The sequence below is a fragment of the Lithobates pipiens genome, unplaced genomic scaffold (assembly GCF_037356315.1).
Source record: "Lithobates pipiens isolate NorthernLeopardFrog02 unplaced genomic scaffold, aLitPip1_a1.2 Scaffold_22, whole genome shotgun sequence".
In the NCBI taxonomy this organism is placed as follows: domain Eukaryota; kingdom Metazoa; phylum Chordata; class Amphibia; order Anura; family Ranidae; genus Lithobates; species Lithobates pipiens.
In genome coordinates this window covers 264501031-264520473 of record NW_027507784.1, presented here as the reverse complement: position 1 = coordinate 264520473, position 19443 = coordinate 264501031, and the positions used below count along the sequence as shown (strand labels likewise).

The 19443-nt window shown below is 42.5% G+C and overlaps 1 protein-coding gene across 2 annotated transcripts in view; it reads left to right on the top strand.

Annotated features, from left to right (window-relative positions):
* Positions 1 to 19443, top strand: part of TECPR1 (tectonin beta-propeller repeat containing 1) — a 147012-nt gene that overhangs the window by 70894 nt on the left and 56675 nt on the right. Inside the window, exons 18-20 of one of the 2 annotated variants that reach the window (XM_077449041.1) lie at positions 2995 to 3074; positions 8592 to 8660; positions 9692 to 9748. In XM_077449041.1, coding sequence (XP_077305167.1) covers positions 2995 to 3074; positions 8592 to 8660; positions 9692 to 9748 — 206 coding nt within the window. The remainder of the gene's footprint in view (positions 1 to 2994; positions 3075 to 8591; positions 8661 to 9691; positions 9749 to 19443) is intronic. The other variant, XM_077449042.1, reaches the window with a different exon arrangement.

Sequence of the window (19443 nt, the reverse complement as noted above, 5' to 3'; positions counted from 1 at the left end):
TTTTTGCTATGCGCCAAAATACGCACTGAAAAAACTTCTGACACTCCACGACCAAAAATGTTCTGGAGCTACTTTGGCATATTTGTTGTGGGTAGGGCAGCCCATGCAAGTGAATTGGCCGCTGTAGGCGAGATGCGTGTTATTGCATGAAAAACACGAGTGGGAATATGAATCCCCTCTACCCTCAAATGTGAATGGGGTACAGCAACACACCAAAAGCCCAAACATCACCTTTGCAAGGCAGCTGAAGACTACTATTGTGTGTCTGCACCTAATACAAAAACAGCAATGGTACCTGGTCTGATCAGTTTCAAATTAACACAAATCAAAGAGGTGCACATTGGCAGTGCAGTATACAAAACTGGGGACCCCCTTTGTATTATTTTGTGTATTGCGTGTCCATGTGCAGCCTTTTCCTTTTTTGCAAGTTTTAACCAGAAAACGATCTTTATTTAAAAATGTATTTAAGTACATTACGGAGCAGTACATACCAAATCACATATTAAAACCAAAGAAAATATGAACATGGCGACATTTCCACAAAGATGTAAGATCTGTAGCAGACGGATTTCCTACAGACAGGTGTGACCAGAACTAGGCAATATTACCCAATCATGTCTACATTACTTGTACAAAATACAGAAGGTGCAGGTATCAGCAAGAGGTCATGTCTAATAGAAAGAAATGTAGGTGATATACCCCCAATCCACCCGGCAATGGGAAAGAAGAGAGAAAGGTTCACAGGCACATCAAATACAGGTATCGAGTAACTGTAGTTACCAGTCCCAATTTTATTCTACTTGGATGTTCACATTATATGAACATAAATCACTTTCTTAACTGGTAGCATGCGATTGACTTCAGTAATCCAAGCAGAGCGTGTTGGGGAGAGAGCCTGTATCCAGGTTCTAGCAAGAAGCTTCCGAGCAACAAATAATGTTTCATGTAAAAATATGGTTTGGAATTTTTCTGAGTCGGGGGCAGGAAAAGCCCCAACAGACAACTTTTAGGGTCAAAAGACAAAGGAGACCCCATCTTGTCATGGAGAAATTAAATGACTTGTGTCCAAAATTCTTGAATTCTGGGGAAAGACCACAGGAGAAATTTGGTCAAATTTTGGCCATAAGGACCCGGATTAAGTAGGCCTGATGTATAATATAGATTTAATTTGGGCAAAACGAATTAATGGGTGTTCAGGCTCTCTCCCCATTCCTCATTATCTAAACCATTCACATCTTCTATACAACAATTTTAGGAAGAATAGGCCAGCTTAGCAGCTGTAGGAGTGAGCAGCATGTTGTACAAAGTGGATATCAGCTTGCGACATTCCATCAGTGAACTGGGCACGCAGGGAGATATCTGAAGAACATAAAATTCGGAAGGCCAGATCCTTTTAATTGCTGGAAGGTATACTTGGCATAATAGCCAAATTATTTAGCATAATATTCAGAAGTCAATCAGCAGTGGTCACATCCTTCTACCTGGAAAAATTTGTTTCAGTAATAAACCTTTTTGTAAATATTTTCTGTTTTAGAAAGGCAATCAGTGCCCATGTCTGACTAATGCCGTATATGTAAACCCTAACTTTTTTGCTTTATTTGCTACCGTTTGTGTTGTGTGACATATGTTCAGCAAGTTCAAAAAAGACTATTGATTATGCCTAAAAATCCAGAGCTGTCTTGCACACACTTCCTGTGTTACCTAATGAAGTCTGACTGGCCCTCCTAGTTTTTTTTTTTTTTTTTTTTTTTTTTTTTTTTTTCCTAGGGCTACAGAAAGATTATAGTAAAATTGAGCTCAAATTGAAAAAAAAAAATGCTGACAGGCAGGGTTTTTATCACAGAAGAGATGCTGTTGGTCTCTTCTGTCACAAATGCTTCTCTCTGCCTGTCAGCCATAATGTACAGTGAGCCGTGCATGCACAGATCAGTGTACATTTTGCTTTACATCTGTGTTGTGATGATATGACTCTTGTACCCATGCTTGGGAGTGTCTCCATCACGGCCCAGCCACTCCAGTGGCCAAACATGACTGAATCCAGAGGGGAGACCAGGAGAAGATGGAAGCAGGTGGATGACCAGTGGGCATCATTTGATAGTGAAGTGTGCCATAAATTGCTAGTATGTACTGCTTACTAGAACATTATGACATAAAGATTCTGGGGCCCATGTAATAACAGCAGCAAAAAAAAAAAAATAGGGGAGTTTAATTTTGCTTTAAGAGACTCTGTTATGTAGGTGGGAGGGTTTGACTAGTTTAGCAAAAGGGCATGACTGGCAATGCTCAGTTCACAAGAATGCTGTGTGTTGTCAGCTCATCACAGCACTTGGGAGCTAGTTTCAACCCAACAGGTATTTGTACTTCCAGGATCTTCAAAGGGGTAAAACATGGCTAGTGTGTATGTATTACAAAGGTGTACAGCATATGTTGTTTTATTTATTTTGCCCTGACATGCAGTTAATTGCACATTCTACAAAGCCAATGCAAAGACGATAAAGCCCAACTCTGGGAAACTACTGTATAAAATTATCCCTTGCATTGAGGCTGTGCCCGTTTATGCAAGAGTTTCCCTAGACCTCATTTGGTCTAGGGCAGAAGAGAAGCACCCTTACTTGCTTGATCCTGTGATTCTCCTGAAGATGGTGCTCCATTGGTGGACTTTTTCTTGAGTCCTCGCATCCTGTGCAGGGGAATGGACACTGCACTGGTCTCGATGATGTCAGGTCCTTAGACCAGTGGAGTGTAGTGGTGAAGAGGCTGCTTTTCTGTGTCTCCTAGACTCAGCTGAGCAGATGACCCTTGCAGCATAGGCACAGCCTCACTATGTGGGATAATTTAAAACTTTAAAGATTTGTAAATATTACAAAAATATCATGCAGTTAAAAAGTGTTCCCTACTAGAAATGCCACTATATACAATTGTGTCTTGGTGTTTCAAGATGTGTCTATGCTTCTGTAAAGCTTGTTCTAGTATATTACATTATTGTCTCTGCAGGTTTCTGACTGGTACATAGACTTCAATGTTCCTGGTGGAGCAGACCGAGAAGGGTGGCAGTTTGCAGCAGACTTTCCAGCGTGAGTAGGACAAATTCCATCTCCTTCCTGTATTTGTGCATTCCAATTTCCTGTTGCATAGGTTTTCCGACCCTGTTTTAAACCTTCTGATACATATATTATAGCAGTTCCATGCTATGCAGGACACGGCTTTTCATTCTATTATTCCCTCAGCTGAATTCACTTCTATTGTAGATATTATTCAGTGGGGAACTGAGGCAGGACAAAATTACTTCTGACTTAACAACCATGTAGCAGCTGAAACATGTAGGGTTTTTTGGTGCTGGCTCTCACACAGTTAAAGTGTTACTAAACCCAGGACCCTGCTATATCTAGTTTCCCACAGTACACAGAACATGGAATATAAACTGGTAAATAAATTTTTTCATCAGCAGTATATAGCAGTCTTGTGACTTCTATTCGTTTCTGGCTAACGCTTGTAGGAGGAGTTTTCACACTGCACTGGTTGTCCTATCAGGATCCCTGACCCCTCTGTCTGGACAGTACTGATTGGCCCTGTACCGATCATATGCACTCTCCCAAGAAAAAAAAAACTCTCTAGCAATACACACCAAACTGAGCATGTGCAGCCTGACTCTAGTAACTCTATCTTATCCGGACATGTTTTGTATTCAGTGGAAGAAGATGTTCTGTGCATACAGGATCAACCAGCCTTTTTACACAATACAGAGGATTAACCCCTTAGGTTCCACCGTAAGTAAAACAAGCATGCTTTACTGCATAAACATATTAATTTTGCTGTTGTGGGTTTAGTAACACTTTAATGCATCAATATTGCTGGGCCCGGTGTGATGTGTGTAACTTCAAAGTGGCTCATATTAAATAATGGCAGTGTGGAACAACCTGGTGTGTAATTCACTTTGTATTGTCATGATGCATAGAGGAAAAAACAGATGCTGTCCTCACAACACATGTATTGTCCCAGAGTCACGAGTGATCTGTATTAGTCACATAGATTTTTCAGAGAATTGGACAATCTGTATACAATGAAGCTCAGTGAGCAGGAAGAAGGAATTGTAAAATAGCGCATAGACCTATTCCCCCTGACTGTGATAGGTTGTCTTTCCACTCATTGTCCCTAAAGCTGAACTTTAGGGACAAAAGTTACAAAATTGATGTAGCTCTGTATTTATTAATACAGTATCTCACATAAGTGAGTACACCCCTCACATTTTTGTAAATATTTTTATTATATCTTTTCATGTGACAACGTTGAAGAAATTACACTTTGCTACAATGTAAAGTAGTGAGTGTACAGCTTGTATAACAATGAAAATTTGCTGGCCCCTCAAAATAGCACACAGCCAGTAATGTCTAAACTGCTGGGAACAAAAGTGAATACACCCCTAAGTGAAAATGTCCAAATTTGGCCCAATTAGCCATTTTCCCTCCTCTGTGTCATGTTACTCGTTACTTTTGCAACGTCGCAGGTGTGTTAAATTTGGTGTTATCGCTCTCACTCTCTCATATTGGTCACTGGAAGTTCAACATGGCACTTCATGGCAAATAACCCTCTAAGGATCTAAAAAAAAAAGAATTGTTGCTCTACAGAAAGATGGTCTAGGCCAGTGATGGCGAACCTTGGCACCCCAGATGTTTTAGAACTACATTTCCCATGATGCTCATGCACTCTGCAGTGTAGTGGAGCATCATGGGAAATGTAGTTCCAAAACATCTGGAGTGCCAAGGTTCGCCATCACTGGTCTAGGCTATAAGAAAATTGCCAAGGTCCTGAAACTGAGCTGCAGCACAGTTGCCAAGACCATACAGCAGTTTAACAGGACAAGTTCCACTCAGAAAAGAAGTTGAGTACATGTGCTCAGCGTCATATCCAGAAGTTGTCTTTGGGAAATAGACATATGAGTGCTGGCAGCATTGCTGCGGAGGTTGAATGGGTGGGGGTCAGCCTGTCAGTACTCAGACCATACGTCTCACACTGCATAAAATTGGTCTGAATGGCTGTTGTCCCAGAAGGAAGCCTCTTCTAAAGATGATGCACAAGAAAGCCCACAGTTTGCTGAAGACAAGCAGACTAAGGACACGGATTACTGGAATCATGCTGTGGTCTAATGAGACCAAAATAAACTTATTTGGTTCAGATGGTGTCAAGCGTGTGTGGTGGCAACCAGGTGAGGAGTACAAAGACACATCTGTCTTGCCTGCAGTCAAGCATGGTGATGGGAGTGTCATGGTCTGGGGCTGCATGAGTGCTACCGGTACTGGGGAGCTACAGTTCATTTAGAGAACCAACATGTACTGTGACATTCTGAAGCAAAGCATGATCTCCTCCCTTCAGAGACTGGGCCGCAGGACACTATTCCAACATGACGACCCCAAACACACTTCCAAGACGACCACTGCCTTGCTAAAGAAGCTGAGGGTAAAGGTGATGGACTGGCCAAGCATGTCTCCAGACCTAAACCCTGTTGAGCATCTGTGGGGCATCCTCAAAAGGAAGGTGGAAGAGCGCAAGGTCTCTAACATCCACCAGCTCTGTAATATCATCATGGAGGAGTGGAAGAGGACTCCAGTGGCAACCTGTGAAGCTCTGGTGAACTCCAAGCCCAAGAATGTTAAGGCAGTGTTGGAAAACAATGGTGGCCACACAAAATGTTGACACTTTGGGCCCAATTTGGACATTTTTACTTAGGGGTGTACTCACTTTTGTTGTGAGCTGTTTAGACATTATTGTCTGTATGTTGAGTCATTTTGAGGGGACAGCAAATTTCCACTGTTATACAAGCTCTACACTCATTACTTTATATTGTAGCAAAGTGTAATTTCTTCAGTGTTGTCACATGAAAAGATATAATACAATATTTACAAAAATGTGAGGGGTGCACTCACTTTTGTGAGATACTGTACATCATTAAATATATTTTTTTAATGCAGATAGTGTAAATACCTGAATATGACCTGGTATCAGCCTTTTGCAGCCCCTGTATAGCAGGGCTGGAGTGTAAGCCCTTGTACACACGGTTGGAGATTCAGACGGAATGTGTCCGATCGGACTGTTGTGTCGGATATTCCGTCTGTGTGTGGTCTACATCGGACTGTTTCTGTCGGAGTATCAGATGGACCAAGTTTTCCAACTTGTTGGTAAAATTTTTCACCAAAATGCTCCGATCGGACATACTCCGATCATGTGTAGAAAATTCCGATCAGACAAAGTGCCATACATGCTCAGATCAAATTCCTACACCAAAGCTATTGGCTACTAGCGTGAACGTAGTCCCGTCGTAACGAAATAACGTAATCGCGTCGGATTTTCCGACAACTTTGTCCAACCGTGTGTATGCAACAGTTTCGGACAAAATCCGTCGGACAAAATCAGACGGATTTGGTTGTCGGAATCTCCGACCGTGTGTACAAGGGCTAAAAGGAAGAAATCGTACAAGAGGAGCCAAGCAGTGACAGAGAGAGATCTGCTCATGGTTGTGCTGCTTCTGGTTGAGGGCAGTTCAGGACGAGCTGGGCTCAGAAGAAGTGGTTTGAATGATTCTAGTCATCAGTCTGAGGACAGACTGAGGTGTGTTGTTTTTTTTTTTTTTTTTTTTTATCAGGATGTAGCTAGCCACATGCATTTATGAAGCTACATATAAGGAGAGTTTTAAAAAATGTACTGACGTCATTAGAATAGCTCTCCCCAAGTTCTATAGTACTAGAAAATCCCTCTGAATGCAGACTGTATGAGTCTCCTTTGCATCAGTGTTTGCCCATGCATACGTCTCCGGCGTATTTGCTGAATGCAACATTTCCGCTTTTGGGAAGTACATTGAACATGCATGCATGGAAAAATTATGTGTGTACTGTTCACTTGCATGGTACAAGCTGAATTTTACGACAGGCACATAAAGCACCTACACATATCTGTATGCATGAATCCTGTCTGAACCGCATCAAATAAGAGTTATGTTTATAGGTCATAGCATTACATGCAGACATGCAAAGTTCTCTTTTTTGAGCATATTACACCCTTATTTAGGGCGCAACATGTTTAGCAACCTCCCCCTGCACCACTGATCCCCACCCCCTCATTGTGACACTGGGCAGGGGATCCTCTCCCCACACCCGCTGTCACAATTTAAAAATGGTAACGCTGTGCGGGGCTCCACCCAGACAGTCAATTCATTTATTCACAAAGTTCTGTGAATGAATGAACTACACCTACTGTCTTCCATTTCGGCAGACAGCTTGTAGTTCCCAGTAATCTGTGGGGTGCTAATGAGCTTTTTTATAGTTCATTGATTCCACCTGCTCTTCAGTAACTGTCTGCCCATACAGAGGTGTACGGAGAGTCTGTAGGAGTCTGGCATTGATCCATGATCTGCTGATCGCGGGTGCAGTGCTCTGCAGGATCCTTTGGGGGGAAAAGAAAATGCATTAAAAAAAAAAAAAAAAGTGAACTTAGCCTTTAAGTAGTACTTTTGTCCATATCCGCCAACTGGCATCAACTGGATCTAGTGTCTTCCAAGGTTCTTCAGGAGCACCTAAATTGAGAGAAGCACCGCGATAAAAAAATATTGTAAATCTAGTGGAGTTGAACATTTAGCCTGCTTCCTCCTACAATTCTCTGTTTGTCCATCAGTATAATGGCTTGCCTCACTGACCAGTAGGGATGAGCTCAGGCGTGTTCGCATGGAACACGTGCAGAGCCCGCCAGGAATTCGGTGCAGCAATGAGACATTGCCTGATCTCTGTAGCCGCACATCGGGGCAATGTCTCACTGCCTGTGATTAGCACAACGCTGCACTGACTTCCTGGCGGGCTCTACTCGTGTTTCATGCGAACATGCCTGAGCTCATTCCTACTGACCAGTACAACAGTAATAGGGCACAGAGCCAAGTGCCAACAGCTAGGAAGTCTATATTTGCATAGTAGGGGGCATCAGATTGTCCAATGTCTTGGGTGGTCTGGATTCTTTGGAACATGGTGCTGATGCTCTACAAATGTAAAAATTGTTAGGAAATGAGGGAGTGATAGATTCCCAAGCTGAGTAATAATTACTGCATTAATCTGCTAAGTTTATGGCCTTTAGTTTACTTAGTATCAATTCACACCAGTGTGTTGATCTGCGTTTAGCACAGCTGTAAAACACAGATCAACGGAAGGACATCTGAAAAACAGTCACTTCCAATGTGTCATATTCACACCATAACGCTGCACATGCATGTCAACAGACGTCCGCACGCATTAAAACGCACGGCTAACATGGATGGAAATGTACATGCATTTTCTCAACATTTTAGTGCAAGTCCGTGTGAATTGACCCTAAAGCAGGAGAGTGAATCTTCATACAGCAAGTGGTACAAATTCAATATACGGTAGCAATTTGTCTTTAATATTTTCTTCTGACAATTATAGAAAATCTTACCCTGTTTCCAGAGCAGAAACATTTTATATGATATTGACTGAAATAATGGATGTTTAGAATTGTCAGAATTGTTGAACCACGGTCAGAATGATGTCATGTTTTTGTTCATATACATATACATGTATCTCTTCATAAATCTACAGAAATAGAAGGAAGAGTCTACTGTCAATTTTTATACTATTTGGTGGCTGGCCATTAATTTGGAGAAAGAGGTAAAAGGTTCAGATAGATTAGATAGGCTGCACAGCCACATAGCACTAAACTGATTACACTCCTAACATCCTGTTCAGCACTCTTATGGGGGCCATACACTAGTAGATTTTTGAACGACCATTTGTGACAATCGTACGGAAATTCCTTTCAGTACTTTTAGTGACACGATGAACCTCGTTTGAAAGTACTTCCAAGTTTTCTTTTAACGTTTGATTTTGAAGTGAATGGAGCACATTCTCTGTTAGAAACTTGTTAGTTAGGAAAAAAAAAGTTTTAATCTGCTCCTTTGAATTTTCTCGTCATTGTGGTCAAAAACTAACATCAATTTGACCCCAACAATGATTAGAACATCAAAAAAATGTTCTAAAAGGAACATTTTCAAACAAAAGTCTACTAGTGTATGGCCAGCAGTACAGCCGCTCATAACGTTGATGCTATAACAGCAGTGTGCTGCCTCTGTGTCCCCATCATTCAGCTAACTAACCAGTAAGGATGAGCTCAGGCGTGTTCGCATGCTCCACGTGCAGAGCCCGCCAGGAAGTCGGTGCAGCTCTGCACTAATCACAGGCAGTGAGGCATTGTCCTGATGCGCGGCTGCAGAGATTGGGCAATGTTTCACTGCCTGTGATTAGTGCAGCTCTGCGCCGAATTCCTGGCGGGCTCTGCACGTGTTCCATGCAAACACGCCTGAGCTCATCCTTACTAACCAGCAACTAGTATATAACTATCTGCAACTTAAAGCAAGCAAAATCATGTATGTTCTTCAGCACTGACTGCAGAGATTGAGTGCTAAACATAACCAAAATGATGTCATTGTCTTGTCATGGGGAAAGAAATAAACATTAGCAACTATACTTTTGTAACTTTTTTCTGTCTCTTGCTTCACAATGCAGTACAAAACATTTGTTTAAATTGGCATAAGAAAGCTTGAAGAAACAAAAACCACAGTAAACACTTTCAATATATGACAGCATGTGACATATAAAGGAAAGGCCAGATTGTGAATACATGTTTTTATATATCTTTGCAGTTCTTATCATGGCTATAAGACCATAAAGGATTTTGTAAGAAGAAGACGCTGGGCAAGGTAAATAAGTCTTGTACCATTCCAGCAATCTGCAGAACACTTTGCTTTATTTGCTGAGAACAATCTGAGCTTCTTTGCTGCAGCTACAGGAACTAGTTGTCTGTATACAGTCATTCATGTACCTTATTGTGATTTATATGTGTGGACTGCATCATATGGTAGGCGTTGGCTTCTTAAGCAGGTTCCTCAGGCACGTGTGCTTGCTACTTAAAATGAATCTGACCTGTAACATTTTTAAAGTGGTGTGAGAGATATTCAGAAGCTACCATTGCTAGCTTTCTTATGAAAATGCTAGATGCTTGGCTGTGTGACCACAAAGCATTGACCTGGAATAAGCAGGTTCCAATGAATGTCAATTTATAATCTCTATACTTATTATGGGTCAGTGACTTAGTCAAGCCACAAGCATTTTTAGAATGATAGGTCAGCAATAGCAGCCTCCATTATTCTTTCCCTTCCATGTACTAGAATGCAACGCATACTAGCACATTATGATAGACTTACCTTTTAAATGAAGCCCTTCATTGGCACGCTGTCACCACAGTCTTCACTTCCATCTTTACCCAGGCTTGCTTCCAGGTTTACACCATCTAGCTGTTTGGCCGAGCCAGGATGACATCACTCCCACGTATGCACACATTAGTCATGATCGTGGCACGGCACCGTGTATTCCATAGCACACTCTGTGTGCTTTGAATGCAGAGTGCATTGAATGTGCCAGTGACCTCACCTGCTACAACATCTATTAATATCTCTTAATTGGCGCAAATCAGAGTTTAATACCGCTCTAAGATAGTATTGCAGTCTGATCAATGAGTAAAAGGAGATTGAGGAAATGCTTCCTTATGCCTGCAGCGAACTAGTGAAATAAATCTGTGTTCCTTGGCTGGACCTCAAGGACAGCCCTTTAATGATAAATGTTTGAGATTTCTTTTGAAAAATGATAGTGCTGCTGTATTTTGTGGCATATCAGTAAAGCTACTGTGAAAGATCCACTTTAAGGTGCACTTGTAAGAGGTGCACCTTAATGTGCATCTCTTAGCCCTTGTACACATGGTCGGAGAATCCGTCGGAATGTGTCCTATCGGACCGTGTTGTCGGATAATCCGACTGTGTGTGGTATGCATCGGACTGATTCCGCCGGAATATCCGTCGGACCAAGTTTTCCAACATGTTTGAAATATTTTCCGACCAACTGGTCCGATCGGACATACTCCGATCATGTGTAGCCTACTCTGACGGACAAGGTGCCACGCATGCTCACATTCAAATTCCGACATGGAAGCGCTTGTTCAGGTAAAACTACTGCTCGTAAGCGATATAGCACATTCGTCACGCTGCAATGTTAAAAATTCTTTCATTAAGCGCATTCTCTTGTTCTTTACAATGCTGCAAGAACGAACTTCTTTTGACCGCATAGTCACACACACTTCTCCCGAACTTATTTCATTACTCTTTTTTAACTATTTCAGCAATACAATTTTAGTTTGCGTCACATCTACACAATTTTAGATATGGTTTATTCTTTTTTGGATGCTTTTTTTTGGATTCCCTAAAAATCTCATTTAAAGACAGTTTGCTCATTTCTCCTTTTTTTTTTTTTTTTTTTTTTTTTTTGGTGTGTAAACTTACCACAACAACATTATTTTATTTTTGATATTTTGTTTTTCTTTTTTAATCTACAGGAGGTTGTTTAGTGTTGTTAACCCTTGTTATTTATTTCACTTTGTTTTTTTGAAATGTACCTGCCTGCTCACAAATTTAACTGGCCTTTTGGAAGGAAAACACATTACACAAGTATTTCATCAAACAAAAAAAATACCTTTATTTCGGAGTCAGTAACAAATAAAGAGGGAAGCAGCAATGTTGAAACTGGGGAGATTAGCGAAGCCTTTGGCCCCCAGGGCACACATCAACTATTTAAACGCAAAAATTGGTGGCCTGAGGAATACATGTCTGAGGGAGAGAAGTCTGGTCCTGAAGTCCAAGAAACCCGGAACAGCATCAGATGACATCTATGTTCCCAGGCTGTGGTACTACAACAGGCTGCATCTTCTGTCAGACCAGACTGAACCCAGGTCATCACTCTCTGGTCTTCCTTCCATGCTTCCTTCCAGGCTGTGGCTGTGGTGCTGGAGGTGTGGCAGAAGGAGGAGGAACAGGGGCATGGGCCAAACCACACAAGTGTGTTTCTTGTGTCATTTGGCCCCACAGACTCTTGTTGAGGGTGTGTATAATAACCTCCTCACACAAGATCTGTTGCCCCTGCTCCATTTTATCAAGCTTGCACGCAACCATGGCGGCAAAGGCCTCTTGGTAGGTGGGTTTTGCTTGGAGTGCCGCAGAAGCCTCACCAATCAGCCTCAGGGCCGACTCCTCAACATTCCCCCCCTTTCTCGCCCTTCTGCGTGGAAGGCGGAGGGGAGGGACATGGCATTCAGTGAGGCTCCTTTGGCTGCCCACCGCCTGGCTGCCCCCCGCCTCCTCCTGTCTGCCACTTTCCACAGCCATCTCCTGGCTGCTGCATTCCACACCCTCCTGGTCCTGGCTGAGTTCTTCCTGTGTATGAAAAAGGGACATCGTTTTAGTTTTTGGTTCATCAAACACACACAATTTTCACATCAACACTGTTGCAAATTGTTAACCAATAGAAAAGACTATCATTCTGAGCCCAGCATTTTTCTTTCTTGTCCCAAAGGTTTTGGCCACTACTGTCTATTGATATGTGAAACGCTTTCTAAACTCAGCAATTAGTGAGCAAAAATCAAGTTAACAAAATTCATTTTGACTCCACAAATATGTACAACAATACTATACCTGGCTCAAGCTGGGCTCCCACAGTTCTTCCTGAGTGGAAGGCCCAGGTTGGGCATCGGAAGACTCATCAGGTGTGGAATGGAGCATAGAAGGACGCGTGGAAGGAAGAGTAGAGAGGGATTCTCTGACCTCAGCCTGGTCTGCCAGAAAATGCATCCTGTCATAATACCACAGGGTGGGGACATAAACGTCATCTGCTGAAGCTCCAGATTGCACGGACTTCAGCACCTTGGTCCTCTCCCTCATATATGTACTCCTGAGGCTACCAATTTTCTTTTTTAAATATTTGATGTCTGCCCTGGGGATCACTGGCTTCACAAACTCAACCAGTTGCAACATTGCTGCCTGCCTCTTTTGTTTGTTACTATATAGTGGGTGTGTTGCTTGCCACAGGATGGGCATGTCTCTGTATTTATCGATGAACAGAGGGAGGAAGCTATGGCCATTGAAGCCGTCCATAATGTCTGCAAGACACAACACAAGACAAACCCTAATGTCAGTCTAAACTCCACTAATGCAGGCCTCAGTCTAGAAGCAGTGTAGCCTAGTGATGTACCAAGTTCAAAATTTTACCTTCGTTTGCACGTCCGTCGCGTCAGCTTCTCCCTCTGTTCACCGATCGTACGGACGACACACGCGTGTTGCGTTTTATATACAGTGCGTATGCGTGAAACTCCGCCCGTCCCCTGATGTTCTTTCCAGACTATTCCCCGCCCCTTCGCTTCCGGCGAAGTGGGGAGAGCACATGGCGGAGAGAACACATGTGCGCACTAATAATAGTTCCACGAACGTGGAGGAGGGTGAGGAAAGCCCGGAGCCTGAAACGTCCCGATCCAGGAAGACAAGATTTAAGGCCTCAAATATGTCTTTTGGAGAGATGTTGGAGCTGGTCGACATATTGAACAGGACCGACTATGATGGGAAGTATGGACCTTACCCAAACTCAAATATCAGAAAGGCCAAGCTCATGAATAAAGTTGTGAAGAGTCTTCATAAGAATTTTGGGGTACACCGATCCATGGATCAACTGAGAAAACGCTGGTCAGACCTCAAACTGAGGGAGCACGAGCAGTACATAAGGATCAAGCGTGTTCTTGACAAAAGTAAGTAGTTGTCGTGTGTTCATATGATTATTATTGCTTGCATCCTGCTCCATGTGCTTTGATTTCATGTTGTGCATTTTAAAATGGCCACTTTCAAGTTCATGGTTTCATTCGTTCGTAGGAAACATCGTTCTTCCGGTAAGTATTCCAGCTGAACACAGTGTCCCCAATAATGTTATGACCTTGAAGCTTGGCCAAAATAAACAATTGGACAACACTTCCAAACAATGTTTCATATTGTTAATTCTGCCCTCTGTGTGCTAATTCTTTATTTTTTTCCATTCTCATAGGGGAGAGAAGACTTGGCAAGTATGAGGACACCAGGGACCACACCCCTCCCAAAGAAGGCCAACTTCCAAAAGCAGAAAAAGAGGAGCAGGAGGAGGAAGGAGAGATTGTGGAGGTTGGGCAAATTGTCACCACAACAGGTGAGTGTCGGAGAACACAGCTTCCGGTAAGCTCATCAATGTATATCGCCATATTTTTATTACATGGTGTGTTTTTTTTTTTTGCTTTGTTTTGTAGGTGATGTGGAAGAAGATTCCTGTTTTACCAGTGAAAGTGCCCAGATCCAGATTGGGGAGATAATGGGGTGCAATCGGGATTTGTAAAATATCCTGCAAAACATCAATGATGTTAAAAATAAAATGAAGAACCTCATTGATGTTTTGGGGAGAGTGTGAAACACCAAAAACTAGATAGGGTTTTATTTTTGCTATTTTAAAAACAAAATGTTGTATTTCTCTAAATTACAAATTTGGAAGATGCACAGAGACACACTTGTGCTATCTCCCTTCATGGGGGATCAATGTAAGTGTTTTGTGTAAAGTGTCTGAGATGAAGGGGTTGCAGCCCCAAAGCATGTACATTGATCCCCCATGATGGGAGATAGCACATGTTGACACAATGTGTGCATCTTCCAAATTAGTTTTTTTCAGGGGTGACACCCCATTTGATGAAGGCAATATCAGCCCAGTTTGTACATACTCATGTCTGATATTGTCTTCACTTTTCAAAGTTGAACTTTGTAAGTTCCTGTGTTCTGTATTTTACGGTTTGATACATGCCTGTTTACCCAAAAACACCAAGTAAACCAAATTTTGATTAAACTCTGTTTTTGAAACACACACAATTTCTTGGTTTGTTGTAAAAACCTTTTCGAAACGCACATGTGAATGTGCTTGGATTAAAAAGTTTAATTATCAGCAATGTGTGGCTTCCTTTTTCCTTGCACCAAAAATGTATTTGTAGTCAGATTTAAGTTTGTGCTGAGGAGTGTGATTTACTAAGGGCAACTCCACTTTGCACTCCAAGTGCAGTTTCATGTGTACTTTTGCAGTGCACTTGTAGTGCATAGTGGATGTGCCTTTAGTAAAAAACACCCACAGTGAGGTGTAAATTTGGACAATCGTGCCATTTTCCTGCCATGGTGCAGAAAATGAGCATGATTTTGGTCAGTAATGCACTACATACATTAGTTCCAAAAACAAGGTGTGTGTGTGTGTAGCAAACCCACAACATAATAACATTATCTGAAGAAGAGACTATCCCCTCATCTCGCTCTGAACTTGGGTTTGCACTGTTGGTGAAAAAGGCATAACTTGAAAAAAACTAATTATACCTAGGAGACACCTAAAACCAAGCCAAGCAGTAAATGAAGGAGTATCAGATCAAAATTTATTCTTAAAATGCCGCTCAGAAATTGTCTGGCATATCAATGGCCCCCCTACCCACAAAGTAGTCCATGTATTGTGTTCTAACCTCACGGGCGCTTTGGGGGGGGGCAAGCCAGGATGAGCATGTTCAACGCCCGTGAGGTTATCTTCATTTTCCAGTCTGCTTCTTGTTGGCCAACTGAGACCACATAGTTCACAGAAACTTTTTTCATAAAATTGTGCAGAACACAGCACGCCAGCACTATGTGATTCACTTTGTATTCCGCCATGTGAATAGGCTTAAGAAAAGTCTGACCAGTATGCCAAAAGTGTTCTCCACCACTCTTCGAGCTCTGGACAGGCGGAAATTAAAAATCCTCTGGCCTAGGGTGAGGAGAGGCCGCATCAGATGGTTCGCCAGGGCAAACGTCTCATCCGCGACAAAGATGAACGGGAGTCCTTCCTGAGTCTCCTCTGGGGGTGGCAAGCCCAGACTGCCACTCTGGAGACGCCAGTAGAACTCCGTCCGTGTGAACACTCCACCATCCGACATCCGTCCATTTTGCCCCACGTCCACATACAAAAAGTCATATGTCGCAGACACCACCGCCAACATCACGATACTATGAAACCCCTTATAATTATAATAGTACGACCCCGAGTTGGGTGGTGGGACGATGCAGACGTGCTTCCCATCTATTGCTCCTCCACAATTGGGAAAGTCTCAACGACTGGCAAAGTGGGAGGCCACAGTCTGCCATTCCTGTGGTGTTGAAGGACACTGTGGAGTGAAACAAGAAAAAAAATTTGTAATTTGACAAATCAACATTGCAAGCAGATTAGACACCAACATTTTTGGTCAAAATTAGTCAAACATTTTGGGAACTGAGTATTTAAAGCCTAAAGTCTAATGTCCCCTTATGAGAGTCATCACCCACCCCCCATATCCCTCATCTGATAGGCCCTTGCTAAAAAATGAGGGGGGGATGTTTAGGACAGGTAACCCTCTCCACTTGATTGAGAGCTGAATGGCTAAATAATGTGTGCTACTTTGGGAAGCCCCTCGTTAGTTACACTATTGGCAGCACACAGGACAGGTAATAAGTGTCAGAATACCAAAAAGAAAACAAAATGGAAGCACTTTTTGACATTCTGCTATTACATATCCAGATAATTAATAGGTTAAAAAATCTAATAATAGCATTGGAAAGTATTGAGGCAGGCCCTTGCACTATATGCTTAGGTGAATTCATCCATAAATGTGAGCATCAAAAAGGTAGGTATAGTATGTATTGGGTTTGGTCAAGTCATCAGATAGAGGATTGCTATCAGCTGAGCTAGCAGTTGGGGGGAGGGGGGTTCCTAATGAGTTTGGCACAACACCCAAAAAAAAATGTCACTGTGAATTGAAGCACACACATCACATTTGTAGACATTTTAGGGAGTGTTTAGGGGAAAGCAATACTATGGAGCTGACAAAAGACATTGGTAAGTGACTAGACTATAGTTTTATGGGCCAAGAAGAGCATGGTGGGGAAGTTAGTGAGGCAAATCTGCATGAGGACAAAGGGGCAGAGCATATGAATTAGAGCATATTGCAATGATGGTAATTAGGGAATGAGGAAAGAAATGCAAGACATTAGCAATCATGAAATACATAGAATGTGATGTTTAAGGATAAATCTTACCTTCATATAGTCCTTCTGCAGGACCTGAATGATGGCAGGACAGGTCTCTGGAATAATGATCCCCAGAGCCTGGGGGGAGATGCCTGTAGAGAACTTGAGGTCCTGAAGGCTTCTCCCAGTCGCCAAGTAGCGCAACGTGGCGATGAGCCTCTGCTCCGGAGTGATGGCTTGCCGCATGCAGGTATCCTGCCTGGTGGTATAAGGGGTCAGCAAAGCCAGCAGACGGTGAAAAAACGGGGTCCGTCATCCGGAGATAATTCCTGAAATCATCAGGATTATTCTCCCGGATCTCGCGGAGCAAAGGCATGTGCGAGAACTGGTCACGCTGGTGCAACCAATTCTTGGTCCACAAACTCCTCCCCTCCCTGTTCATGGACCGGGCTTGTGTCAAAGTAACAACCCCAACACGAAGCCCCTGCACAGCACAAACTCTGCGACGAGTACGTAGAGGAAACATGGTTTGAAAACGGTCGGCTCATCAGAACGGACACCAGAAAGCACCGATAAACAGCAAGGCCTGAAAGAACGGACCTGAATAGCAGAAGCAAGCAGACAATAAAAAATGCCTTTCAAAGCGTACTATACCAAGATATAGTCCACAATGATCAACAAATACTTACTGACTGCACGCACTGATTATCAGATACGCAAAGACAAGCACAAACCGAAGAGCAGTAGCGATCTGAATCACAAATCTGAAAAGCGCGAATCGTCTCTCACCAAACTTCTACTAACACGCGATGGACACGAGATCAGCAGAAGCAGCCCAAAGGGTGCCGGACGGGGTGCTGAACTTCCCTTTTCTAGTCCCGCCGTACACGGCTTACGTCACCGCGCTCTTGGCAACCGCTAAATCCGACAACTGGGTCCGACTGTGTGTATGCAACAGTTTCGGACACAATCTGTCGGACAAAATCCGACGGATTTGGTTGGCAGAATGTCCGACCGTGTGTACGGGGGCTTACAAGAGGTGCACTTTAAGGGTAAGAGGTGTAAGAGGTGAGAAACTCTTGTTGTAAGGGAGGTGTAAGAGGTAAGAAACTTGGCTTGATTGCCCCATCAACACAGTCAGTGTTGATGGGGAAATCCCTCCAAGGAAGCGGATGTGCACTCAAGGGGCGCATGGTCTCAGCCCGGAGAACACAGTGGTTATTGCTAGCGGCTATAGTGTCTGGCAATAATTGTATGTTTAGAATCTGTAAAACAAAGATACACTCACTCTATCCCCATCTACTGTGTATCACCACTGCACTAAACATAAACTTTAAACTAAGCCGCCACTTTATAAAAACAAAATGTGTACAATAATCCTTATCTAAACGATAGAATAAGCAGCGCTAAATATAATATAAATCCACACCAGTGAATTAAAAAATATTAAATACTATAAATCCACTCCAGTGAACATGAATTACTAAATGTTACTTCACTGTGCAAACCCTGCCCTGTGCATACAGAAATAGAAAAAAAATAAAATAACTTGTATCAAAATCAATTAACACAAATTTATTATATATTGCATGTCACCAAATGAATAGTGATGGCAAATGCATACAATCTATTGAAACAAATCACCCTGTGACTAAATATTGTTCAACACTGAAAATAAATAAACAGAGAACGAGAATCAAGTGAATTGTTTCAAGTTCTATCAGACAGTGTCCACTTCCTAAAAAAATTGTTACAATCACCACTGTGAAACTTCCTGAGAACATAATATAATTTAACCCAGTGAAATCATAGTCCATACGTTGAATCTTCAGATCATAATCCAAATAATGAAATAGTGAAGAAACTGTGAAAAAAACGTTAACCAGTGTCTCTTGAATAAAAAGCAGATTACATCTACACTCCTCCACCACACCGCTCTAGATGAGACTCCTCTCCCCTTATGTAGTTACACTCACCGGCTGTATATGCCTCACACTTTCATGTTTGGCTGGATACGCTTTTCCCCTTTACAGGGTTTAAATGGGATATCCGAATTTCCAATTCGGAATACAGGGCTGGTGCCACGGCTGTTCCCATAGATGCCACGGCTGTTCCCATAGATGCCACGGCTGTTCCCATAGATGCCACGGCTGTTCTCATAGATGCCACGGCTATTCTCATAGATGCCACGGCTGTTCTCATAGATGCCACGGCTGTTCCCATAGATGCCACGGCTGTTCCCATAGATGCTCTCATGCAAAAAGAAAAGATTTGCTTCCATAGCGTGATACAGTATAAAACTTTTTAATCACACATAAAAAACCTCTCACATTGCACTCACATCAAAGGATGAGTAAACACGCCAAATATAAAAAGTCACAGCACTCTTGAATAGCTCATACTGAAGCATAGGTGGTCACGGCGGACCCAGGATATGCGGGAATGATGGATAGTCTCTCATCATTATATTATGTTCTCAGGAAGTTTCACAGTGGTGATTG